Here is a 27,121-nt window from a genome sequence, read left to right as displayed (position 1 = left end):
TTTGCAACTGTCTCCTTCCACTTGCTCTTGGTTACAGAGATAATGATGTTATGATATGCTAAAGCCATACAAGCCCAACTACATCTGCCTGAGACATCTGAAGTAACCACTCAAAACCAACTATAGCCATTCATGCTGGCCCTAAAATACTTTGTTTCTTTAGTACAAGCAGATCATTGAAACTGATGAGGAAGTGCCATGAGTACTGAGTTCTTGCAACAAAGTACTTGCAGTGATCCTGAGAACATTATTTATATATTGTCTACAACCAAACATTGTTCAGAAGGAGTAAAAAGGACAGTCCCTGCTAGTAGATTCACAATCAAGCTCTAAGACCCACAGGTAAAGAAACGGAAGAGAAAAGCCCCAACTCATAAGATATCTTTGATTACGACCACAAAGTGGGCTTCTTGTACCCATTCCTTGTAAGATATTTTCTATAATGTAGATAGAAAAGACTGAGAATTACCCATGCTAATGCCAGTGGTCCTGATGAAGAGGGGATTATTATTACAGGGGAGATTATCATGTGATTTTAAGCATACACGTGGTTCTTCTAATTAGTATAACTGTTAATTTAGCCTATATATTTATTGTGCAACCAAAACTAATGTGGAAAAAAGTACATTATTTGTGGTTCAAGTTCACTGGAATTAGGTTATTTAGGTTTACTAAATGATGAAATTATTAATGTAAATATTGGTGGCAACACTTGGTCCCACCAATTAGGAAAAATGATGAAATTGCAGTAAGCTTTTTTGTGTTCCAGAATGTGGCTATGTTGTATATTCAGTGGCATCATAAGTGAATATCTATTAACAAAATAACATGGTTAACTGAAACAATGCACCAGACAACTTTTAGTTAGCAACCTTTGCCTATACAAATTCTGAAATTACTCCACAGACCAGAAGTGCCACCTTAACATTCTGTACAGTACACAAACACATTGTTAGCACTAAATACATGCCAGTAATTAACAATAAGAGTGATCTAATTGAAGTAAAGTCTTTTTAAGTACCACTGAATTCACAAAAAGAATTAAGCACCTGCCCAGCTCTCCGACTGACATACAGGAATTAGAAGTGCTTAACCTTGGCTGGACTGCGCTCATAATAAGAGCACTATTTGACTATGAATAAAGCATCTCAACATTTCTTTCTAGAGTAGGAAAGCATAAAAGTGATTCAGGTACCAACTGAGGGTATGCCTACAATACAAATTTAAACAAGGTTCGAGCCTGTTTGATTGTCATGGTTTTCGATAATGAGACTGCAGTTCAGCAAATGGGCTAGAGAGCACTGACAAAGGTTTCTCAGTACCCTGACAAAATTCTGGCTTTGTTTCTGAAAGCCATCTGAATTTTTAAAAAATGTTTCAAATCAATTCCCTGAATGTCAAGTCACATTCTTTATTCAGCAATTAACTTCCTGGGAGAGCCTCATGTTTCAGTTCGGGAAACCTAGACATGTTTGCCTCTCTGATCCTCCATCAAGAATAGAAAGCAAGTGGAAAGCAAAGGCCACAAAGCAGATTTTGCAGAAGGAGCTGACTGCAAGGCAAAATTATTATTATTTCTATAGTGTATAACCAAACCCTTTACAATGGGAATCTAGTTTGTTTTCCTGCCCTAGGGAGATTGTAAATCTGGAAATTAGTCTGGAAAGCAAAGTAGAGGGAAATACGCTTGACTGGAATAAAATAAACTGATTCACTGCATCCGGCCTTAGAAAACGGAGAAAGAAAAATACCAGCCCTTACTCAGAAGAGACTGTGTCAAATACACAAGACACAAAGTTCACAATGGTGTTGAGGGAACAAAGGAAATGTGTCATAAGGTTCAGAAAGCATGTCCCACATGGGCTTGACATTGAAGGAAACCTCCCTTCCTATACGAAGAAAGGCAAAAAAACATCTCTCTGATGCCGTGACAGTGTTTTCTGAATTAGATATAAAGAAGATAAACTAATTTAATCCCATCCTCTTTGCTGAGCCAATGTTTCCAGTGGAATGTGTTTCTGACTACGAACTTGTTCATGACCTTGACCCACAGCACAAGTCACATGGGGGAAAGAAAAATACATAAAGCAAAAAAATTCAGAACAAACACAACTCCCTCAGTATCTTGCTAAATACAGTATAGTTTTCAGGGGATCAATGAAGAATGCCTACCAAAATGACACCATAATGTGTTCAAATTAATCTTTTAATTACTGACTAAGCAAGGCACAGAAAACCCCCACAAAACTCTCATCTTGCTACATGTGTCTTTATTTAATCCAAAAAGAACCTTCGTGTTAAGAACAAAGATGGGGTGATTCAACTCCAGAACTGTTTTTTTGTCTGCACTTGATCTGAATTACACTGTTACAGTTCACAACCATATCACAAAAGAACTAATTTTGTATGGTCAGCCTGACTTCCTGAGCTGAAAGACAAGCGTGTCTACAACAGGGTTAAACTGACATAGCTAAAGTAGGACCTAGCATGAAGGAATGGCGCGGGCCATTTTAATAGTCAGTGTTAACAGACAGCTCCCTGACAACAAAAAGCACAGAAGGCATCTGGGGGGACATAAAAAATAGGTGATCAGTCCCACCTCTCTCTCCTGTCACCACCATATTCCATCTGTATTTGGCAAAAAACACATTTTACATATTTCCACCAAGCAACCAGCTGGGGTCAGATGCTGAGACTACTGGAACACAGACAGCTACATCACACCGATGTTAAGATATAATATCTTAAAATGTCTTTTGAGAACTCAGGCAAGATAAGGAGACATTTAAAAACGTTTGTGATGAGTGTGGAATTATCTCATGATAATTTTTAATGGAGACAAGGGTAACAATCTACCTAGCATCACTTCTGCATGAAATTTCAGTTGAGTTTATAATCCAAACATTCAGTTTACCATGGAAAAGGAAATTGAGGGTAAACTCCCATTTCTTGATACCCTTTTCATCCGTAAAACAAACCTTCAGTTAGGTCACAAGGTCTACCGGAAACCAACTCACACAGATCGCTACTTACACAAAAACTCCAACCACCACCCCCGACAGAAAAGAGGAATAATCAAAACATTAATGGACCGTGCAAGACGGATCTGTGAACCACAGTTTCTCAAGGAAGAAACTAATCATCTAAATCACGCACTGCTAGCAAACGGCTACTCCAAGAATGAAATCAGAAGGGCCATTAAACCAAACAAAAATCAGAAAACTCAAGAAAAACAGTCTCCCATAGGAAAGGTATTCTTGCCATTTATTAAAGGAGTCACTGATAGGATGGAGAAACTTTTGAAAAAACATAACCTACAAACAGTTTAAACCCACCAAGAAAATACAACAAATGCTACGATCAGCAAAAGACAAAAGAGACCCCCTCACCTCTGCAGGAGTATATCGTATACCTTGCAGCTGTGGAGAAGTTTACATCGGGACCACAAAACGCAGCATACAAACAAGGATAAAAGAACATGAAAGATACTGCAGACTTGGCCAACCTGAGAAATCAGCAGTGGCTGAACATGGACTGACCCAAACAGGACACAGGGTCTTATTCCAAGACACTGAAAGACTGGACAATTCTACCAACTATTTTGTCAGATTGCACAGAGAAGCCATTGAAATTCATAAACATCAGCACAACTTTAACAGAAAAGAGGAGAGTTTAAGAATGAATAAGGCTTGGCTTCCTGCCCTGAAAAACCTCCAGACAAAGACAACATTCAACAATAGCCATACAGATTAGCTTTGGATTACACACATTAACAGATCACTTCAGGATACAATGGTTCCATATTAACATACCATACCCTCATTAGCACATTATCTTGATACTTACAGGACAATACTTTTGCAGGACAATACTCAGCTCAAACCCAACCCCTTTCTGACTATATATTACTCTTCCTACACCCTTGACACAGAGAGATACTGTCCTTCAGTGTTACTACTCTGAAGATGCCTGCCACAGTTGCTGGCGAAATGTCAGGAAAGAAAATTCCAAGACCACGGTTACACAGCCCGGATAACCTACAAGAACCAATGAACTCTGACCGTGAAAGCCTTCGACAATATTTTATAATAGAAGTTTGAACAAAGGGGCTAGAGCAACTGCCCTATGAGGAGCAGTTAAAACATTTAGGGCTGTTTAGCTTAGAAGGAGGGAGGAGGAGGAAGAGGAAGCCCTGCCTCCCTTGTTCGAGACAGAAAATGCCTAGTGAACCTAGAAAGAGGTCTCATCTCCTCAGGAAGTGCCATGCCTACCCAGCCCCAGAAAAAGGACCTTCCCTAAGTTGAGTGCCCTCTTCCTATAGAATTCAACTGTCTTTTTTTTATATATATATATATATATATATATATATATATATATATATATATATATATATATATATATATATATATATATATATATATATATACGCGCTCCTGGCTAGCTATAATGGGGTAGAAGGAACCATAGCTCATGGATATCATCACTCACTTGTATTTTCAGAGAAACGCTGCATCACAGTGGTAACAAACCAACAGAAATACTTGAGAGATTTTTAAATTAGAATAACATTATGCTTATGATGCTCACTAAGACTATAGCAGCTAGACTTTTAAAAATACAGAACAAAAGATAATCAAACATGAAAAAGGATAGTAAACACCTAAGTACTACCATGTATAATTTAATCACAACATAACATTTGGAATTTTCTTATTGCCATGGCCTGCTAACTGGCTCCAATTCAGCTAATGTTTGTCATAACTGAGTTCTGTGGAAACCAAGGAAACTCTTTAGTCACTGTTAATTCAGGTTTCAGTTGAACTTAATCACAGCTAGCTGGCTGAAAGCTAACAAGTAAAGTTCTTTTTAAGCTGATTTAGAAAGCTAGAATATTTAAAAAAAATAATTCAAAAAACGATTTCAACTAGGAATTTTCTTTTTTCCCTTATTAAAGTGAAAACACAAAATGTATCCCCTTTTCCCATTAAAAATCTACTGGTCTACTTAACTAACATTCTGCTGTTGCAGGATTTTCCTGTTAGTAACAGTTGCATATAAATAAAGTTTACTAACAAATATCTTATCTTGTTATGGAAGGAAGTCCTTTAATGAAGACCTGACGTTCTTCCCTGAGAAAAGTACGTTCACAAATCTATTCCCATAAACTAGAGATGCAAATACGTTAATATTTTTATTCCATTTCCACAGCAGACTGGAAAACCTTCGCATAGATAAGGTATGTCTGTTGGTGTTTCCGAACAAACAGCACTCCCGTTGCTTCCTTTCCATATAATGCAGCCTTTTCTTCCCTCAGGACTGATTTCTGAGTTAACAAAAGTTTATTCACACACATCATTCCTGTGTTGAAAAACTGTTGACAGGGGAAGAATTCGTTCTTCTGTCTGGCTTGTAGTAGGCACAGATTTTGGAAAACCTTATTTTACTTGTGGGCAAACTCTTTATATGGCAGTATTTTTATCACCTAAGTGACTTGCAGGTATTCTCCCATAAACCAAACTCAGAGTAGCGCCCCTGGAATTTCAGGCAAAATGTGACATCTGTTCACTTTTGTTCAACTTAAGCCACAAGCATTAATGGGCTTATTGCACTTTCAGATCTCCACAGTCTGGCTTGCATCCAAAAGCGGCGGATCCCACTGGGAGGGGTCCGGGTTTGCGGGCCCGCGGGGGTAAGGGTCGGTGGGAGCGCGGGGGGGGGGAGCGGCGCCCACTTACCGCAGCTGCGGCTGATCCGTGCAGCGGCGCTGTTCCGGACGGTTCGGGGGCCGGGGGGGCCCCGGCCGGCCCCCGGGAGCGGAGGGAGGTGGCAGGGGTCCTGCGTGTGGTGGCCAGGAGGAGCAATGGCGGCCGCCAGCTCCCCTCGCCAGGTTCTGGCGGGCTCCGCTGGGGTCACAGGGCCACCACGGCCCAATAGGGCGCGCACCGGCCGGTATGCGGGGAGGGGGGATATAAGGTGACCCCTCCCCCGACAACGGGCCATCCTTCCTCCCCACGCCACGCCGCTTGTCCCACCCACCCTCCCCTTGGGCATGGGATTGCTGCGCATCTGTCACAATTAGTGATGGCGGTTTGGGCATGGGGCCGGATCCAGTTTGGGGGAAAGATGGCCTGCGTGCCCCGCTTCCCATTCTGGGGACCCTAATAAGGGGTTTTGGGGGGAGGCCGGGAATGGTTAAGCCTGTCTCGGGGGCTGCGGTTTGGCCTCCTCCCAAGTGGCAGGGGACCACACGGTTGGCTGCCGCCACGTGGGTCCCAGCATACTGCCATCTCAGGCTGCGCCCAGCAGGCGGGTTGGGCACAGGGGTGATCAGCTGGCAGTCGGGTCAGCTGATCCCTGGATCTTGCCCTCCATGCTTGCCAATGCCTAACGCTGTAATCAATAAAGTTGTGGCCTGTTTACTCCAGCTATTGAGTGCTAGTCTTCTTGGGTAAGATCACACCGTCTATCACCAGGAAGGGTACCATTTTAAAAGTTGCAATAGGATTTGTGAGCAAAACTTTAAAGTACTATATTTTTTTAAAAATGAAGCTCAAAACCTGAGAGCACATACAGCAATATTTTACTGCATTGATTGCATAAATGCTGGTCCCGTGAAGTGCTACATTGCTGCATTGCTGGTCCTGTGAAGTGCTGTTGACCACTGTACAAAACACCCAAGTATAACATAAAGCAAAGTAACACTATCAAAATGGTGAAATTAAAAAGTGAAATCATAGAGTTGGAAGGACCACCAGGGTCATCTAGTCCAACCCCCTGCACAATGCAGGAAATTAACAACCACCTCCCCCCACATCCCCAGTGACCATAACCCTCCCCCCGCCATGCAGGATTCCACAATCAAAGCACTCCCGACAGATGGCCATCTAGCCTCTGCTTAAAGACCTCCAAAGACATGGACACCATCCTCCGAGGCAGCACATTCCACCGTTGAACAGCCCTCACCGTCAGAAAGTTCTTCCTAATGTTTTGGTGGAATCGCTTTTCTATTAGTTTAAATCCATTACTCCGTGTCCTAGTCACTGGAGCAACAGAGAACAAGCTAGTTCCCTCATCAACATGACATCCCTTCTAATATTTAAACATGGCTATCATGTCTCTCCTCAACCTTCTCCAAACTAAACAAACCCAACTGTCAGGCCTTTTGCCTTTTAGCTGGAGTAAGGCTCTTGACATGAGTTAGGCCAGGTTCTGGCTACTCGTCGAGTCCTTGGTTCTCATGCCTGTAAAGGTCTGTGTACAGTTTCGTTCGTCCTGTTTTCTGCAGCTGTGGTATTGTTTAGTCAGTCTTCCTGGGAACCGCTTATCTCGGGGTTGCCTAGTGATGTTTACCTTTTAGCCCATAGTGCCTTTAAACATGTAACTTGCCTGTGTTCACCATTACCAGCCTCACCTGCCTGTAGGCAGTCAGTTCTTTAATCTGTCCTTTTGCTCCTAATAACGTATTACTGCTTCAGATCTACCTGTCTAGATGAGTTTGCTTATGGGATGGCTAGGGACAGACGCCTGATCCTGACATTAGGCTGGTAATGGCGAACACAGTTTCGGAGGAGCCTCCGGTGTGGGGCGCAGGACTCCGCTGGATGCAAGACTGGCGGGATAGGGAAGAGGGCTTCCAACGCCAGACGCAGTGATGGCGGCAGAGTGACGAGGACTACCAACACCTCCAGCACCAAAACCAGGAACTTGTGGAACAGGTCGCCACTTTGCAGGGCTTGCTGGAAGGACTTTGGCAAGAGGTGGGCGAAATGCGTCAAGCGCAGTTTGCGCAACTGGTGCCGCTGCCGCCCCAGCAACTGGAGTCACTGCTGCCTCAGCAACCGCCAGCGCCGCAGGTGCCCGCACCTCCAGGTCAACCGGAGCCCCAGGCTCTGCCACCCGCTCCACGGAGGGAGTTGCAAGCCTCCTTTGACGGCTCAGGGGAGAAGCTCCCCTACTTTTTGATTTAAGTGGACGGTTTCTCGAGAGAGTGAGGCGTTTTCAGAGCGGGGCATTCCTGGTTTGTGGTAGAATGGGACATTTCGCTGCTGCTTGCCCATCCCGGCCTGAGGGTGCCCCAGCCACTCTGCACCCGGCCAAGGAGGAGGCGGCGCGGGCAGGAGGCAAGGAGCGTCAGAAGAGTGAGGCTCCCAGAAAACGAGGACCCTCTGCTCTCAACCTCGCATCGACTAGCCAAGAGGAACAGTGTACTACACAGCTCAATCCAACTTGATCGTGGATTACAAATGTGCCAGTGCCGAGCCAGGACAGCTCGTCAGCCTCGGAGGAGAAAGAGGCTTGGAGTCGCCAGCCAAAAAACGTCCCAGGTCTGCTGTACCTGGGGCTCCACAGCAGACCTCTTCCGACAAAGAGCGGGGAGCTCCAGTGATGGTGAGCAATATGGGAGAGACTTTGTTTTTAGGCGTTATTTTACAAAGTCCCAATGGGGGACCCCAAATTTCAGTGGTGGCTTTAGTCGACTCGGGGTGCACACAAACTTTGATCAGTGAAGAGACTTTTAACGGTTCTTGTAGGTTATCCGGGCTGTGTAACCGTGGTCTTGGAATTTTCTTTCCTGACGTTTCGCCAGCAACTGTGGCAGGCATCTTCAGAGTAGTAACACTGAAGGACAGTGTCTTCAGTGTTACTACTCTGAAGATGCCTGCCACAGTTGCTGGCGAAACGTCAGGAAAGAAAATTCCAAGACCACGGTTACACAGCCCGGATAACCTACAAGAACCAATGAACTCTGACCGTGAAAGCCTTCGACAAGACTTTTAACGCTTTAAAAGTGAAAGCAGTGAGCTTGCCCCAAGCCATCCACTTCACTCAAATGGATGGCAGTGACTTTAGGGGGGTCCGGTTAGCCGACGCATGGGAAGAGTGGTGCTGAGAGTTGGGACTCATTAGGAACAGATCCATTTCACCATCGTTCATAGCATCCAGTACCCAGTGGTACTTGGAACAAATTGGTTATAAGGACACGGTCCCACCATAGATTGGGTGGCCCAGATTATTACCTTCGCCCAGCTGCAGTGTGACCGCCACCGGAGAGAGGTGGCCGTCCGGGGGTGTGCTGCCATGGCTTCGAGAAATCGGGATCCTATAACCCCCCCCAACTACCTGGAGAGTACGCCCAGTTTGAAGATGTGTTTAACGAGAAAGAGTGTGATGTTCTACCTCCCCACCGAAAGACATTGAGTGTGCCATTGAGTTGGTGGGGGAGGGCAAACTACCGAAGGGGAAGGTTTATCCCATGAGTCCAAAGGAGAAGTCGGTGTTGCGGGAATTTTTGGACAAAAATATAGCCCGCGGGTTCATCCGACCCTCATCAGCGCCTTGCTCCACTGCCTCCTTTTTTGCGCGAAAACAGATCTTCGCTTATGTATTGATTTTCGCAGACTCAATGCAGTCACCCAGACTAATGCCTACCCCCTTCCATTGATCCCAGATCTGCTCAGCCAACTGAAGGAAGGTCACATTTTTACCAAATTGGACCTGGTCGAGGCGTATTATCGCATTAGAATACGGGACGGGGATGAGTGGAAAACGGCCTTCTCTAGTTGCTTTGGAATGTTTGAATACCTAGTCATGCCCTTCGGTCTTAGTGGGGCTCCTAGTGTCTTCATGCAAATGATTAACGAGGTGTTACATGATTTACTTTTTAAAGGGGTGATTGTGCATTTAGATGACATTTTGGTTTATTCAAAAACTTATGAGGAGCATGTGAAGTTAGTCAAAGAGGTACTGAGACGCTTCCGGGACAATCAATTGTTTGCAAAGTTGTCCAAATGTGAGTTTCATCAAGATAAACTGACCTTTTTGGGGTACGTGATTTCGCACAAGGGTCTGGCCATGGATCCTGAGAAAGTGAGGGCGGTGTTGGAGTGGGAACTGCCAGCTACACACAAGTAATTACAGCAGTTCTTCGGGTTCGCCAATTTTTACAGAGGGTTTCTCAACTATTTTGCGCAGGTGGCATTACCCATAACGGATTTGTTAAAAACGAAGGGGAAAGGGGTTTCGGCCACTCTGCCTTCCTCCCGGTTGAATTGGACTCCAGAATGTCAGTGGGCTTTTGACACTCTGAAAAAACTGTTCACTTCTGAGCCTATACTCAAACACCCTGACAGTGAGAAACCTTTCATTGTTCAAGTGGATGCTTCCGATGTAGCGATGTGGGGAGCATTACTGCAAGTGGGGGAAGCGGGGCAGCTTCAACCCTGTGCGTACTTTTCTAAAAAGTTTTCACAGTCTGAAAACTGGCCCATTTGGGAAAAAGAGGCGGCTGCAGTTAAATGTGCTCTCACAGTGTGGAGACATTTCCTAGAGGGGGTCGACATCCCGTTTGAAATGTGGATGGACCATAAAAATTTAGAGGCTTTAAAAGGAACGCGCAAACTCACGGCAAAGCAGGTGCGTTGGGTCGAATTATTCTCTAAGTTCCGTTTTGTTTTAAAGCATGTGCCCGGCAAGCAGAATCAATTGGCAGATGCGCTTTCTCGACTCCCCCAGTATCAGAGCAAGGTGGATCGTCCCATAGACTCGCTATTTACTCCCGAGCAGCGGGGGACTTTGCCTAGCCTGGCCGTTCTTACTCGCTCCCAAGCACAAGAGTCCCCTCCCTTGGAAGGGCTGCCGGACTCATTCAAAACTGCCTTGACTCAAGCCTGCCAGGCAGAGGGAGCCGCAAATAGTCTGCCTGACAAAATGACTCAGCGGGGGGAGTTCTGGTTTAAAGAAAATAAACTACGTTCCTGTTTCTCTTTGGAGGGAGGTGATGGATCGGGGCCATGGTTCCAAGGTGGTGGGGCATTTTGGCTTTGTTAAAACCCTGCATCTTTTGCGCAGGCAATTCTGGTGGCCAGGGATGAGAACGGACTTGGATTATTTTATTCACAGTTGCCCCAGTTGCGCTACAGCCAAAAGGGTGGTGGGGAAGCCACCCGGACTTTTGAAGTCTTTGGAAACACCTTCAGCTCCCTGGGAAGTTATTTCCATGGATTTTGTCACAGATCTTCCTCCCAGCCGGGGGAAGATGGTACTATGGGTGGTCACAGACCTTTTTTCTAAACAGGTTCATTTGGTTCCTTGCACAGGACTTTCCACGGCTCAAAAACTCGCTCGAATGTTTATATCACATGTCTTCAAATATCACTGTTTTCCGCGCAAGGTGATCTCGGATTGGGCCCACAATTCATAGCAAAGTTTTGGAAAGCTTTTCTTGAGTTGGTGGGGGTGGAACAAGGGTTATCCAGTGCCTATCACCCCCAGACCGATGGTCAGACCGAACATGTCAACTCAGTACTAGAGTGTTATTTGCGTTGCTATGTAAACTACCATCAAGATGATTGGGTGGATCTCTTGCGATTTGCTGAGTATGCTTATAATAATGCCTCCCATCAGTCCACTGGTTTCAGCCCGTTTCAGGTAGTGTATGGAAAAGACTTCGGGCATTTGGGAGTGTGGATCGTTCAGGGAGGACGCCAACGCTGAAGTGGCTGATTGGGTGAGCGTGATACAGAATACTTGGCCCTGGTTACAGAAAAAGTTAGAACGGGCCAAGCACAAGTACAAAGCACAAGCGGACAAACACCGTTCTCCGGGGTGGGACATCAAGGTGGGGGACCAGGTATATCTGTCCACAAAAAACCTTCGCTCCCTACGCCCATGTAAAAACTCAGTGATAAGTATGTGGGACCCTTCCCAGTCTCACGGCTCATAAATGAAGTCACAGTAGAACTCAGCCTTCCGAAGTCCCTGAGGGGCATCCATCCAGTGTTCCATATCAGTTTGCTAAAGAGATACGTGAACGCACCAGAATGGCATCCCTATCCTGCTCCCGAGCCCCCGGTGTTGGTGGGGGGGAAGAGGAACATTTCGAAGTTTCCAAGATCTTAGATTCCCGGGTCCGCAATAAAGTGCTCTACTACCTGGTTCGCTGGAAACACTTGGGTCCTGGTCATGATGAGTGGGTGTCTGAGCACCATGTGACTGCTCCCGTCTAGTTCGCCAGTTTCACAATGCTTACCCCCAAAAACCTTGCCCGGTTGCTGGCAGGGAGGGGGGGCCTAGGGGGAGCAGAATGTCAGGCCTTTTGCCTTTTGGCTTTTGACATGAGTTAGTTTCGCTCGTCCTGTTTTCTGCAGCTGTGGTATTGTTTAGTCTGTCTTCCTGGGAACCGCTTATCTCGGGGTTGCCTAGTGATGTTTACCTTTTAGCCCGTAGTGCCTTTAAACATGTAACTTGCCTGTGTTCACCATTACCAGCCTCACCTGCCTGTAGGCAGTCAGTTCTTTAATCTGTCGTTTTGCTCCTAATAAAGTATTACTGCTTCAGATCTACCTGTCTGGATGAGTTTGCTTATGGGATGCTAGGGACAGACGCCTGATCCTGACACCAGCTCCCTAAGTCTCTCCTCATAGGGCATGGATTCCAGACCTTTGACCATTCTGGTAGCCCTCCTCTGGACACGCTCCAACTTGTCAACATCCTTCTTAAATTGTGGAGCCCAAAACTGGACACAGTATTCCAAGTGAGGTCTGACCAATGCAGAATACAGTGGTAGTATTACTTCCCTTGATCTAGACACAATACTCCTATTGATGCAACCCAGAATTGCATTGGCCTTCTTAGCAGCCATATCACACTGTTGACTCATGTTCAGTTTGTGGTCCACTAAGACTCCCAGATCTCTTTCGCATGTACTGTTGTCAAGCCAACTAGCTCCCATTCTGTACCTGTGCCTTGTTGTTTCTGCCTAGGTGAAGTACTTTACACTTCTCCCTATTGAAATCCATTTTATTGCTTATGGCCCAGCTCTCCAGTCTATCGAGGTCATTCTGAACTCTGACCCTACCCTCCAGGGTATTAACTACCCCTCCTAACTTGGTGTCATCTGCAAATTTGATTAGCATCATCCAAGTCATTTATAAAAATATTAAATAGTACTGGTCCCAGGACAGACCCCTGTGGTACCCCACTGGTCACTCCTCTCCAGGATGAAGTTGTGCCATTAATGAGCACCCTTTGGGTTCGGTTGGTCAACCAATTACCAATCCACCTAATTTTACTAGCTTTGTTTCAAGATCATGGGGGACTTTATCAAAGGCTTTACTGAAATCAAGGTACACTACATCTACAGCATTCCCTTCATCTACCATACTTGTCACTCTTTCAAAAAAAGATATGAGATTAGTTTGGCATGACCTGTATTTGAGAAACACATGTTGACTGTCAGTGATCACGGCATTACTTTCTAAGTGCTTACAGACCATCTGTTTAATTATCTGCTCTAGTATTTTACCTGGTATTGATGTCAGGCTGACTGGGCGATAATTGTTTGGAATTTCTTTCCCCCCCTTTTTAAAGATGGGGACCACATTTGCCCTCCTACAGTCTGCTGGAACTTCTCCTGTTCTCCATGAATTCTCAAAGATTATTGCCAGTGATTCTGAAATCACTTCAGCCAGTTCTTTTAACACCCTTGGAAGCAGTTTGTCCGGCCCCAGAGATTTGAATTCATTAAGAGTAGCCAGGTATTCCTGTACTATCTCAGTGTCTATACCATGCTGTAATTCCCCTATTGTATCCTCTGCTCCATTATTCCCATGTTGAGCACTAGTCCCCTTTTGGGAGAAGATTGATACAAAAAAGGAGTTAAGTAATTCTGCCTTTTCTGCCTCCCCTGTTAATAACTCACCATCCTCTCCACGCAATGACCTGATTGTTACCTTGATCTTCTTTTTGTTATGGACATAACCAAAAAGCCCTTTTTTGTTGTTTTTAACTTCCCTGGCTAGCCGGAGCTCATTCTGTGCTTTAGTCTTCCTGACTTTCTCCCTGCATGTGCTGGCTACTTGTTTGAATTCCTCTTTGTTGATTTCTCCCTTTTTCCATTTCTTGTATATGCCCTTCTTAAATCCTATCTCAACCAAAAGTTCTTTAGTCATCCACACTGAACAAAAGGTGCGAGCCCAGTATAATACTCTGAGTCAGTGTTTCTCAGGCCATTTAAGCACGGGTACTTCCTCGCAGTCACCCCGCTAACTACTTTGGGGCTTTGCCTCGATTATGCATGCATTTTCCAACCACCAGAGGTCGCCTTGCTGTCCCCATGCGTTTCCACGTTTTGCCTGGGTTTTTCGGATGCTGGCTAAACACGAATCCAGAAAACACGGGCAAAATGCTCAGAAACGCGAGGGGAGAGTGAGGCGATTTCTGATGGTCAGAAAATGCATGCCTAATTAAGGCAAAACCCTGAAGTAGTTGGTGGGGTGACTGCGAGGAAACAGCTGTGCATAAATGGCCTCAGTACGGCGCCCATGGGTGCCATGATGCCTGCCAACGTATATCTTGGTTCCTATTTATTTCTTGAGTCTTAGACCTGAAATTCAAAGAGTCTAGAATGGGACAGAAAAAAATGTGGGATCTTCAGGTCACTGTCTACCAGCTGAACTCATTCCAGGTAGGTACACAATAACTGTGCCTTCTCAGCTTACCCACAGACAGACTTTCTCAAGTGTCTGGGCTCGGCAATCTCTCTCTGTGGCTGCATAGAGAGCGAACCCTCCCTTTTCTAAACTGCATCTCTTCTGCAAAGGAAATAGTTGGTCCTGGTTTTCCTCTGCCTCCTTGGAGCAGGAGGAGCTTCAGCAGATCCCAGGAGCCACCATATGATGTGCATGCATAGGAAGTGGCCACTTGGAAGTAGCTGTGTCTGCTGTAGGAGGATCCTTGCCTTGGAACCTGCCACAACTTTGTGGCCACTCACAGGTCTCAAGGCAGCCGTTTTGTGATTGGCTCTACCTTCCCCCCAAGCAGTAACTTGGTGGTGGTGTACACAACAGCTGCTCTGAGCCCAACCTTCGGGTTGAGGAGGGCGGAGTAAAAATGCAATATAACAACAACAACAATAACACTTTCTCAAAATTCTACATTTCTCTGTACTTGAGAATTCTTGTTGTACTGGAACAGGGGAGAGGGAGGCTAGATCAAACCAAGGTCCATCTGGTCTACTACTTTAAAGTAGCAGCCGGCCAGATGCTTCTGGATAATCACAAGCAGGCCACAAAGGAAATAGTGTTCCCCTTGATGCTCGCCCCCAGCATTTGCTGCCCAGAGGTATGATGCCTCTGTATTTGGGAATTTCAATTTAGCTGTCTTGACTAATACTTACAGATACACCCAACAGAACCTCTATTACCTTTTGACTAATACTTACTGACAGATCTCTATGAATGTAAGAAGAGTTTTGATGGATCTGACCAGTGGTCTATCTTGTTTTGCACAGCGGCCAAACAGTTGCTCTGGATTTCTCCCGTCCTTGTTAGAGACAGAGTGGTAAGCTGCGATACTGCAGTCAAAGCTCTCCTTACAACCTGAGTTTGATCCCAATGGAAGTCGATTTCAGGTAGCCGGCTCAAGGTCAACTCAGCCTGCCATCCTTCCAAGGTTGGTAAAATGAGTACCCAGCTTGCTGGGGGTAAAGTGTAGACGACTAGGGAGGGCACAGCAAACCATCCCGTAAACATAGTCTGCTTAGTAAATGTCGTGATGTGACGTCACCCCATGGGTCAGTAATGACCCGGTGCTTGCACAGGGAACTACCTTGACCTTTCTAAGCCAGAGGCTCTCAATGTATCTCAAGGTAGGTAATTCCATGTCAATTCCATGTTGTGCAATGAACTATTTCCCATAGCCCATTGCGAATCAGCTGCCAAACCAATTTCATTGGAAGATACAAGTCCTAACATTATGCAAGAGGGCAGAAAACATCACTCACACCAGACCATTCATAATTATATTAATCTCTGCCATGTTTCCCTTTAGTTGTCTTTTTTTCAAATTAAGGAAACACAAATGTTTAGCCAACCATAACAAGGAAGGGGTTCCAACCCATTGTTGACCTTTTCTGTTACTTTGTGAGCTCTATAATATTCTTTTGGAGACAGAGCAGCCATGTTATTTCCTGATATTTGTATTCCCTCCAGCTACCATAATTTAAAACGCTGGATGGTTTTTATTTTGTTTTTCTTTCTCCTCTCCAAATAGACTTCTCAAATCCTGGGCCATTTGCCAGTAGACATAATATGAGAATCTACAATGGGGAGCCCAGAAGTGTTGTCTTGGGAGGGGGGGCTTGAAATAAAATTGAGTACTAAGCTCAGAAGATCTTGTCTTCTTTCTTGATTTGCTTCCTGCCATCTTCCCATCTGCAGTTAAATCAGAATACACCTGCTGTCCTCACCCCTGAATTTTGTGTCATCAGAATTCCAGATGTCAAAAAACAAACAAAAGAAAAGATTATGTTCAGATCTCAAGCGTTTTCTCTGGGCACCTGGCTGAAACATTTGACATAAAGGCTATCACTAACTACTGTTCATTGATTCTTGGCAAAACTTTGCTAAAGCATCTGGAGATTTTTCTGTGGCTAGGGCCCAACTTTCCCCAGGGAGGAGCAAGAAATGCATTCTGCAGTTCTGTGCTTCCCAGGAGTACAAAGACCCAATTCAGATGGGGATCATGGTGGGCAGGGAGAGAGGGCTTACACCTTACCCCACACCCTTTTCCCCAAATGGAAATGACCCTGAACAAGTCTCTTGACCCAGGAAGGCACTCACGGAAAACAGAATATACATTTAGGTGCTATAACATTACTTTAGTCCACATAGCTTCCCCCCACCTTCTCTTTCCCCTGCAAAAGCATCGATTCAATTGGGCAGGGAGAGGTGTTTTAATCTCTCTCTTTCTCTACCTGTATTCTGCTTCCAGTATTTCCATCCCTCTTGGCTAAGCCTTTGGACCTATCAATGAAGAGATATGTGCACCTCCATCTTTAACTCTGCAGGGGAATTTGAAGACAGAAAGCAGGAGACCCAGAGAACGGAATCTTAAACCTTTTCCTATCTCCTGATTTTCACATCTAAATTTGTCCTCTCCAGCTGCTTTTCACCCTATGGAGAAAAAAACTGGGGGAACGGAAAGGCCAAAGCAACTTGCCGAAGGAACAGTTTTGGGAGGCAACACAGTGGCAGAGAGAAGGTTACGATCCCTGCCTCAATCACACACATCTGTGGTTGGATACTGTAGTGGTTGGATACTGAGTGGGGAGGAAATGTCACAAACAATGCAATTAGCATTATGGGTACTTTGATACCAAGTACAGCACAACTCGCATCTACATTTTTAAACACAATCCTTACCTGACTTGGTGTTTTTTCCTGTCCATTTGTCTCCCCACTGGGAGGCATCGCTGTTGGAGGGGGAGGTGCTCGCCGCTTTTTGATTTCGCTGCTTGCAGTCATTCCTGAGATGTTCCCAAGAGACAGCGATGGACCCAGAGTAATGGAACAAGAATTCACTGAAGGAGAATTGGGAGCTGTTGTGATTCTCTGTAAGTGGAAGCACAACTCCATCAAAATCTCAAAAAACGAAAACTCTAGGCTACTACATATATCAGAAGCAAAACAAAGGTCCCTTTCTTATTGCCTTGATAATTTAACCTCAAGCTTTCAATACAGTAGAAGTGATTGCTTACATATAATAACTACATTCAACTATATAGGGTCATCTGCTGAAGTTGGAGGGTGATTCAAAACAGATAAAAGGAAATATTTCTTCACATAACACATAGTTAAATTGTGGAACTCCCTGCCTCAGGATGTGGTGATGGCTGCCAATTTGGAAGGCTTTAAGAGGGAAGTGGACACATGTTCATGGAAAATAGGGGTATCCATAGCTACTAGACAAAATGAATACTAGTCATGATGCATACCTATTCTCTACAGCAGTGGCTCCTAAACTTTTTTAGTCATGGAGCACTTTTCAGGAGAGAAATTCGTCACGGAGCACTAATTTTCACCTAGCGCCTATATACTAAACTGAAGTATACTAAATGGACAATAGTATTTTTCTTTCCAATCTCTTCATGGAGCACTAGGAGATGTTTCGCGGACCACCAAGTGCTCCGTGGAGCACAGTTTGGGAACCACTGCTCTACAGTATCCGAGGAGCATGCCCATTATATTAGGTGCTGTGGAGCACAGGCAGGACCATGCTGCTGCAGTCATCTTGTTTGTGGACTGTGTGAACAGACTGGACTTGATGGACCTTGCTTGGTCTGATCCAGCAAGGCTTTTCTTATGTTCTTACGTTGATCAACTGTTACACCCAAGCAGGCATTCATTTGGGGAGGGCAGGCATGCTCTTGGCACAAAGAACCAAGTCCTATACAAACAATTATATTTGACGTTGTACTAAATTTCTATCATAATGGGAGCCTGTGTTGATTAACTGCCCAGCATGTAAACTAGCTAAAAGAGGCTTAAACAGTGTATTGAGTTATCTTTCATTATATTGAAAGGCATCACTGTTCTTACAAATGGCCTTCATACCCATTCTTGTGTTCCTGACATTTCATCTGCTTTCATAGGACACACGCTTTCAAAGACCATAAAAAAAAAAAAACTGGGCTCCCCTGTTCTCTCACCATATTGGTCAATATGTTTTCTCTCAAGTTAAGCTCTCTTTTAGCCCTGGCCAAAATTTATGTTTGAACTGTTTCATTAGGCAGCTTCCCCCATAAACAGATTTTAAGTCAAAGTCAATGCTTTAAAATCTGTTAATAGAGGCAGAGCAATTCTTCTTGTATAACCATGACAGAAAAGGAAAAGATAAAAAGAACAAATGAAGTTTATACTGAGAACAGAATTTTTATTTGTGAGTGAATATATTTGGAAACACAAATCCATCAATCACCAGGAGCATTTATTGGACTTTGGTGGGACAAATTTCTCAGTTCTTACTGCTTGTCTTGCCTTGAATTATTTTACGCAGAAAACACTGGATTATTTTGCCTTCAAATGTAGAGGGATTCTTTCCTGAGTGAAAATTCTTAAGTAAAATATACTTATATATACGGTGGACCCACAAGAAACTTGTAGGGGAATGGAAATACCGTTCCCCACCAGTCTGTTTCCTCTCCTCTTGTTTTCTCCCTCCTACCATATCTTTCTCCTGCCTTTCACATCACCACCAGCCCTGGTTCCACCTCCACCCCCATCTCTAGACTTATTCTAGACCCATTCCAGTCGGGCTTCCACCCTGGCCATGGGACAGAGACAGCTCTGGTCACACATCTCTTTCAACAGCTGGATCGGGGTGGGTTGGGGCTGCTGATACTACTAGACTTGTCAGCAGCCTTTGACATGGTCGATCGTGACATCTTAGGGCACTGCCTCGCCGACACAGGAATTCGGGGCTCAGCCCTTCAATGGCTGTGCTCCTTCCTTCATGGTTGGGGACAGAGAGTGACGCTCAGGGAGAGGATGTTGTATCATTTGGTGTGTGGGGTGCCGCAAGGATCAGTCCTCTCCCCTATGCTGTTTAACATCTCACCCAGCTAGTCCGGAGTTTCAGGCTTGAGTGTCATCAGTACACTGGGTCTGGAAGTTGGTACCTTACTCTTTCACCCTGACTTAGCCACAGTGATCCATGCGACGGTCACCTCTAGGCTAGACAACTGCAACTCGCTCTATGTAGGGCTGCCCCTGAGACTGACTCAAAGACTCCAGCTGGTACAAAATGCCATGGTGAGGTTGCTTACTGGTACCTCGCCATGAGCTCATATTACACCAGTACTCCGTCAACTGCACTGGCTCCAGCTGGAAGACTGGGTCAGGTTCAAGGTGCTTGTTTGTTTGTTTGAACAAATCTCCCCCTTCCGGCCACTGCCTTCTCTACCTCCCCATCCTCCTAATTCTCCTACCTCTTCCAATCTTTACTTTTAAAAAAATGCCTAATTGTATGGGGTTGCTATAATGCTGACTGATCTCACAAGATCTTGGTCAGCATTTAAATTGTGGTCCATTGCTTCTCATATAGTGAACTTAGGCAGATCACGAGAGGGAGGGCAGGAAGGGGTGCGCCAGTGTTTGGCTCTTGTACACCTTTCTTACATGCCCAGGTTAATGCCGGTTGCCAATTTGGGGTCAGGAAACAATTTCCCTTCAGGCCAGATTGGTCAGGGATCCTGGAGGGTTTTTCCCCCTTCATCTTCTGAGCATGTTGTAGGGGGGCCACTGGGGGTGTTGGAGGGGAGGTAGTTGTGTATTTCCTGCATTGTGCAGGGGGTTGGACCAGATGACCCTGGTGGTCCCTTCCAACTCTCCATGATTCTTCACTGGGGAGGTTTAATTCCTCGCCCCTTTAACTTCGGGGGTTTTCTACAAACGTGTAGAAACATCACACCTTTCTGTCAGCCCCACAGCACAGATTGTTTGATCTGCACTTTAGTGCTAGGTTCAGAATTCAACATATGATTAATAATGGGGGTGGGGGGAGAAGAGATTGTAGTGCTTATCCCCTACACACCCTGCAGGAGTTTCAGAGCTGTGTGCTATATCACACCCCAGCTGGGAATTTGCAGCTGCAAAAATAGTCAGATTGTTTATTATGTCTTTAAAATATTTATACCCCGCTCTCTCAACAAAATATTCCCAAGGTGGCTTCTAGCAATTAAAATAATAAAATAAAATAAAGCAAAAATGGAAGCTCAAAGATAAAAAAAGGAACGGCACTAAACCTATTTAATGCAGCAATGCAATAAAACGTGAAATAAGAACCTAAAGAATAAAACCACACAAGCAATAACATACTATTTAAAACCATCCTAAAAGCAGTAATAGAACGATTGGGAAGAAACAGTACTTCCAGGCAGAGAGGATTAACGCAATGTTGGGCCACTAAGCATTTTCTTGCCTGCCGAGTAAAAGACAAAGCTTCGGCACCAGGAGAATCTCTGTGGGAGCGAGTTCCAGAGTCTCCCTGCTATTACAGAAAAGGCCCTGATCCCGGAAGAAGGCTCACGCACACCATTTCTGAAACCAAAGGGGCACTGAGAGCAGGACCTCTGAAGAGGATCTGAACAGGATCACACAGAAAGGCATGAAATGCCAAGTACCCCAAATCATGCAGTGTGTTAAAGGTAAATAATCAAAACTGTGCCCGGAAGTAAGTTGGCAGCCAGTGACTTTAGAAACTGCAAAAATACAGTCTCTGTATTTCGTGCTTGCAAGCTCTCGCACTACAATGTGTTTGCAACATTTATTCATTTGACATTCAGTTGCACATGTAATACTATTGTTTTATTGATGTGATTCTTTATTATTTAAAGACTGGCACACCTTGATTAAATTATATTATTTATTATGCATAATGCATATTTAGATATATAACAAATATATTAATGAACACACCATTATTCACTATATCTACGGTGGACTCATTTTCTTCTTATACTCTGGCATGAAAAAAGGTCACTAAGATGATAACAACCAAGTCATAACTATGCACAATTGAAGAGGGGGAACGAGATCTTCGTGGAGATCTTCATGAGTTTTCTCTCTCTCTCGTTCCAAGTGAAGTCCAATCCTTTTATTACGTTAAAAGCAGCTTTTGATATTCAATTTAGATTGCTTTAAAATGACAATGGGGCATGTTATTTTCATAAGAGCACAGGCAGGGTCCCAGAGCAGTATCCTGTTTGCAATCATAGATCAAATGGACAGCCCTCATTTCAACAGAGCCTCATGGAGCCATTGAAACCACTTCGCTTTTCTCTATTTGCACACAAACCACTTCAGCCTTCTCAATTCATAAGCCACTTCATATCAGCCTCTGGAGTAAAATTCACTAATGAATATTCTGCCCACAGAAAAAGGACAAAGAACATAGTGGGTCTTCACATAAACATGGCATCTGGGCCCGAAGAAGCGAGCGCTCCACGTCCATTATAATTCTCTCTGCCATTCAAGCTCAGCTCTTCATAGTCCTTGCTTTTCAGTTAGGTCTACGCCAAGGTAAAATAACATGTTTGGGATGTGACAGGTGGACTCAGACCTTACAATAGGACTCAAAACAGAGTCGTCTAAGAAGCAGTTTATTTGGGAAGCATAAGGTGTATAGCAGCAACTTACAGGAAAAGGTACGAGGACTCAAGTGGGGGGAAGCGGGTAGGTTGAAACATATACATCAGAAAGGCACCATTGAATACCAGGCTGAGCCTGGTTCCCATGACAGATTACAGTTATCGCGCAGGGGCGCAGGCAGTCATAACAAACCTCTGAGCTACTCGACCTTGACTCCAGCTGCGCTCTCAGCCTGGAGCTCACAAAAGCCCTCATCAAAAACAGGCTCATGAAAATGCATGCGCATGGGCCAAAAAGTGCTCTCTCCCCTCCCCCCACAGCTGTTTATGATCAGGAAGACAGAAAGGGGGGGATGAGAGCCAGTGTGGTGTAGTGGTTAAGAGTGGCAGACTCTAATAGGGAGAACTGGGTTCAATTCCCCACTCTTCCACATGAAGCCTGCTGGGTGACCTTGGCCAGTCACAGTTCTCTCAGACCTTTCTCAGCCCCATCTACCTCACAAGGTGTCTGTTGTGAAGGGTGGGGGAGGGAAGGTGATAGTAAGCCGGTGAGATTCCTTAGAGAAAAGTGGGGTATAAAAACCATCTCTTCTTCTTCTTAAATGTTTATCAGACCCCTCCTCCCCCGATCCAAACTAGACCCCTACATAACTGGTGAGTTTTTATAAAATGTTCAGAGCTCCATATACAGAACCCCGAAGTATCATGTAGATAAGCCCTCACCTATACCAGCTTAGTAGTTCAAGCAGAGGTAGACAGATCTGCATGTTTCAAGTCCAGTAGCACCTTACAGACAAACAAGATTTTCGGGGTATAAACTCATGAAAGTCAAAGCTTCCTTTGTCAGCTACAAGTTGGAATGGAGAACTCTAAGTCCTTATACCCCAGTCAGAAGGTGAGAGGGGTGTTGCAAAGAAGCTTATACCCCGAAAATCTTGTTGGTCTCTAAGGTGCTACTGGACTTAAGTTATCTTCTACTGTATACCAACATGACTACCTGTCAGAGTCCTGACTGGAATCCTACCTGGTTTTGTTCAAGTGTCATGCCAGGGGTCATGCTTATTTCTGTTCACGTGTATCTATTCGTTATGCTGTTCAGCCTGCCAGGAGTCCAGGCAGGCTCTTGACATGAGTTAGGCCAATTCCTGTGCAAGTGGTATTCTTTCGTTTTGTTTCTCTGAACGGGTCAAACTGCCCCACTCCTCCCCACTCCCTCTGCTCTGGCCTTGAGCTTCTAGTAGGCACCCTCGGTATTATGGCTTGCTCCCTCCCTCCTTCCTGCTAGGCTTCGTTATCACCTAATTCCCAGGCAGCTTGCTGCTGCACCTGGGATGACTCTGTGCTTAAAGTTATGCTTTGTAGTTTGGTTCGCCATTAGCAGCTTTGAACTCGTGGATTGCTCATGCTATGTTCCTACGTGCTCCTCAATAAACGTTTACCTGCTTCTGATTTACCTGTCTGAGCAAGTAACTTATTGGGATTGCCGAGGGTAGCTGAAGAACCTCACATTAAGCTGCTAATCCTTTTTGCTCCGTTCTCCTTTCCCACCCCAATGCGAGGGTGGCCATGGAGGGGACTGGAGACGACAAGAAGGAAGGGGACATGACGGTACCGCCAGGCGGCGGTCCCGATCCCGACTCCAAGAAGGACAAGCTGGTGGGGGAGAAGCCGAGTGGCTCTGGCGCGGGCTCTGGCTTGGGCGTGCTGCCTAAGACCTCCCATATTAGCACCTGGCTGGAGTCCCCCCGTCCCTGGATGACGGGGGTGGACAGTTGGCCTCGGAGGCCTGTGATTTCAGGCATGAGGTTTGAGGACGACTCGGCCCGAAGGGAAGCAGTTTGGCGGCATGAGTTGGAGGAAGAACGCCGACAGCTCTGCTTTGAGAAGCAGGAGATGACAGAGAGGATGGAAGCCATGCACACTTTGATGCAAGACATGTGGCGCGAGTTGGACAACTTGCGGCAACGGCAACGGCAGCAGCCTCCACAGCCGGCTCAGCCGCTGCCGACGCCGGGTCCAGCGCCCTCAACTCTGCGTGAGTTGAAAGTGATGTTTGATGGGTCGAGCGACCTTTTGTCTTACTTTCTGATCCAAGTGGATGTGTTCATGCATGAACAAGGGGCGACTTTCCCCTCGGACGAGAGCCGGGTTCAATACGTTGCTTTGCTGCTTCAGGGGGAAGTGGCGGCGTGGATGGTGCAACAGTACGAACTGCACTCTCAAGTTTTGAGAAGCCTAGATGACTTCATGGTGGCCCTCCGTAACCAGTCTGAAGACCCGCATCGGGGGGAATGGGCCAAGATGGCTCTTTTGCAACTGCGCCAAGGGACTAAGTCGGTGGTGCAGTATGCCAGCGAGTTCCAGTTACTCTCAAGTAAAATTCTGGCCTGGAGTGAAGCCACCGGAGTACAGTATTTTCGGGAGGGGCTCAATCTTGAATGGCAACACTGGGCTTTCATGCAAGGGAATCCTCCGGACGTGGAGGGATGGGTGTGGCATGCAGCCGACATCGAAAACCGTAGGCAACTGTTGCAGCTCTCCAAGCAGCGCACTGCATGGGAAACCAAGCCCCGTGGAGACAGGCCAGGCATCCCAAAAGACTTTTGCTCCTTATCCGGAGGGGGTCCGTCAATGGTGGAACGGAACAAACGTTTTCAGAGTGGTGCCTGTCTCGTTTGCGGAGGCTTGGGACATTTTGCTGCTCGTTGCCCATCCTGGGTCGAGAAACCGGCCCCAACCCAACCAGCAGCTGTGGAAGTGGAGAAGGCACGTGCCGAGGGACAGGCCCGCCACAGAAACGCCTCGCCGGGACGACAGGGGACACCCACTGCTCTGCAGCTTCAACCGGGGGAAGAACTGTCCAAAGCTTCTGGCTCAAGCTACCGGCTCATCGGAGCCGCGGATACAAACCATGCCTCCTCCTCCAGTGAGGAGGACGAGTGGAGCCCACCGGCCAAAAACGCCGTCGGTCTGCTGTAAAGGGGGCTCCACAGCAGTCTGCTCCGGATCTTGAGCAGGGAGCTCCAGTGATGGTAAGCGAGCATGAGGACAATGTGTACATTGAGGTCGCCATCGCATTACCTAAGGGGGGGCCGTGTTGCGAGTACCGGCCCTAGTTGATTCCGGCTGTGCTCTGACCCTAATGAATGAAGAGACTGCACATAAGTTAAGGGTGAAGAGGGTGGAATTGCCTGAACCCATCCAGTTTGCCCAGATGGATGGTAGTGACTTTAAGGGGGGGCAGTCACTCATAGGACAGCCCAAATCGCCTTGGAAGTTGGGGAGCATTGGGAACAGCTCCATTTTACTATAGCCCCCTCTGTCAAATATCCCATTGTGCTAAGAATGAACTGGTTACATGGTCATAGTCCATCCATAGACTGGAAAGCTCGGACTTTCACCTTTTCGCAAGCTCAGTATGACCGAGACAGGAGGGAGGTGGCGTTCAAAGAACAAGCGGCCGCGTTGCAAGAGCAGCCGCCAGCAGAGGCTCCACCGCCTCGACTTCCCAAGGAATATGCGCAGTTTGCCGATGTATTTGATGTACGTGAGTGTGATGAATTACCTCCCCATCGAGCCACTGACTGTGCAATTGAAGTGGTAGGAGAGGGCAAACTCTCCAAAAAGAAGATTTACCCTATGAGCCCTAAGGAAAAGGCAGTGTTAAGAGACTATTTGGACACCAATTTGGCAAGGGGGTTTATACGTCCGTCCTCAGCGCCTCACTCGGCGCCTGCTTTTTTTGTAAAGAAAAAGACTGGTGATTTGCGACTCTGTATAGATTTCCGCAGGCTCAATGCGGTCACGCAGACTAATGCCTACCCCCTTCCTCTCATACCAGATCTTTTCACTCAGTTGAAGGAAGGTCGCATTTTTACTAAGCTTGATCTAGTGGAAGCCTACCATCAAATTAGGATCAGGGAAGGTGATGAACACAAGACAGCCTTCTCTAGTTGTTTTGGAATGTTTGAGTATTTAGTCTTGCCGTTTGGCTTGACGGGGGCTCCGAGTGTCTTCATTCAAATGAGCAATGAGGTGTTACATGACTTGCTGTTTAAAGGAGTGATTGTTTATTTAGATGATATTTTAATTTACACCAAGACCATGGAGGAACATGTGGCCTTCGTGAAAGAAGTGTTAAGTCGATTGTGTGCCCACAGATTGTACGCCAAGGTTTCCAAGTGTGACTTTCATCAGTCTTCCATTACATTTCTGGGATACATTGTGTCACATCAGGGACTTGCCATGGACCCTGAAAAGGTTCGGGCGGTGGTGGAGTAGGAAGTCCCCACTACCCGCAAACAATTGCAGCAATTTCTCGGCTTCGCTAATTTCTACCGCAATTTTATTCATAACTTTGCGCAAATAGCCTTGCCTCTGACATTGCTGTTACGGACGAAAGGCAAGGGACCTGCAGCTACGCTGCCGTCAGCCAAATTACTGTGGGATCCAGAATGTCAACAAGCATTTGACACATTAAAACAGTTGTTCACATCTGAACCAGTGTTGAAACACCGTGATTGTGAAAAACCTTTTGTTGTACAGGTGGACGCTTCAGACATAGCTATGGGGGGGCATTCCTCCAGAGAGATGAGGGTGGCCAGTTACAACCGTGTGCGTATTTTTCTAAGAAGTTCTCTCAAGCTGAACTTAACTGGGCTATTTGGGAAAAGGAGGCAGCAGCTGTGAAACATGCCCTCTAGGTTTGGAGACATTTTTTGGAAGGGGTTGACGTTCCGTTTGAGGTTTGGACCGACCACAAGAACCTAGAGGCATTAAAAGGGTATAGAAAGCTGTCCGCCAAACAGGTTCGTTGGGCACAGTTCTTTGCCAAGTTCTGATTTGTGTTGAAACATGTTCCAGGGAAAGAAAATCATCTGGCTGATGCACTGTCCTGACTTCCCCAGTACCGCAGTCAAATCGACCGCCCAGTGGATTCTTTATTCACCCCGGAGCAATGGGGGGAGATGTCGGGACTGGCCGTGATCACTCGTGCTCAGAGCCGAGCAGGGAAAACAGACCTGGCCAGCGGACTCCCAGAAGCCTTCCGCGCTAGAGTAGCCGAAGCCGCGTGCCAGGAGGAAGGGGGGCAAAAGTTTCCTCAAACTCTTGCTCGCCAGAGGGAGTTGTGGTTTCATGGGGTGAAATTGTATATTCCAGAAACTGTTCGGAGGGAGGTGTTGGAAATGGCTCATG

The 27,121-nt window shown here is 45.9% G+C and overlaps 1 protein-coding gene across 1 annotated transcript in view; it reads right to left on the bottom strand.

Annotated features, from left to right (window-relative positions):
* COBL (cordon-bleu WH2 repeat protein) overlaps positions 1–27,121 on the bottom strand; it is a 255,876-nt gene that overhangs the window by 113,952 nt on the left and 114,803 nt on the right. Inside the window, exon 8 of the mRNA XM_056857870.1 lies at positions 17,202–17,390. Coding sequence (XP_056713848.1) covers positions 17,202–17,390 — 189 coding nt within the window. The remainder of the gene's footprint in view (positions 1–17,201; positions 17,391–27,121) is intronic.

This window comes from Euleptes europaea, chromosome 11 (genome assembly GCF_029931775.1).
Source record: "Euleptes europaea isolate rEulEur1 chromosome 11, rEulEur1.hap1, whole genome shotgun sequence".
Classification (NCBI taxonomy): Eukaryota; Metazoa; Chordata; class Lepidosauria; order Squamata; family Sphaerodactylidae; genus Euleptes; species Euleptes europaea.
This window is presented reverse-complemented; position numbering and strand designations above follow the sequence as displayed.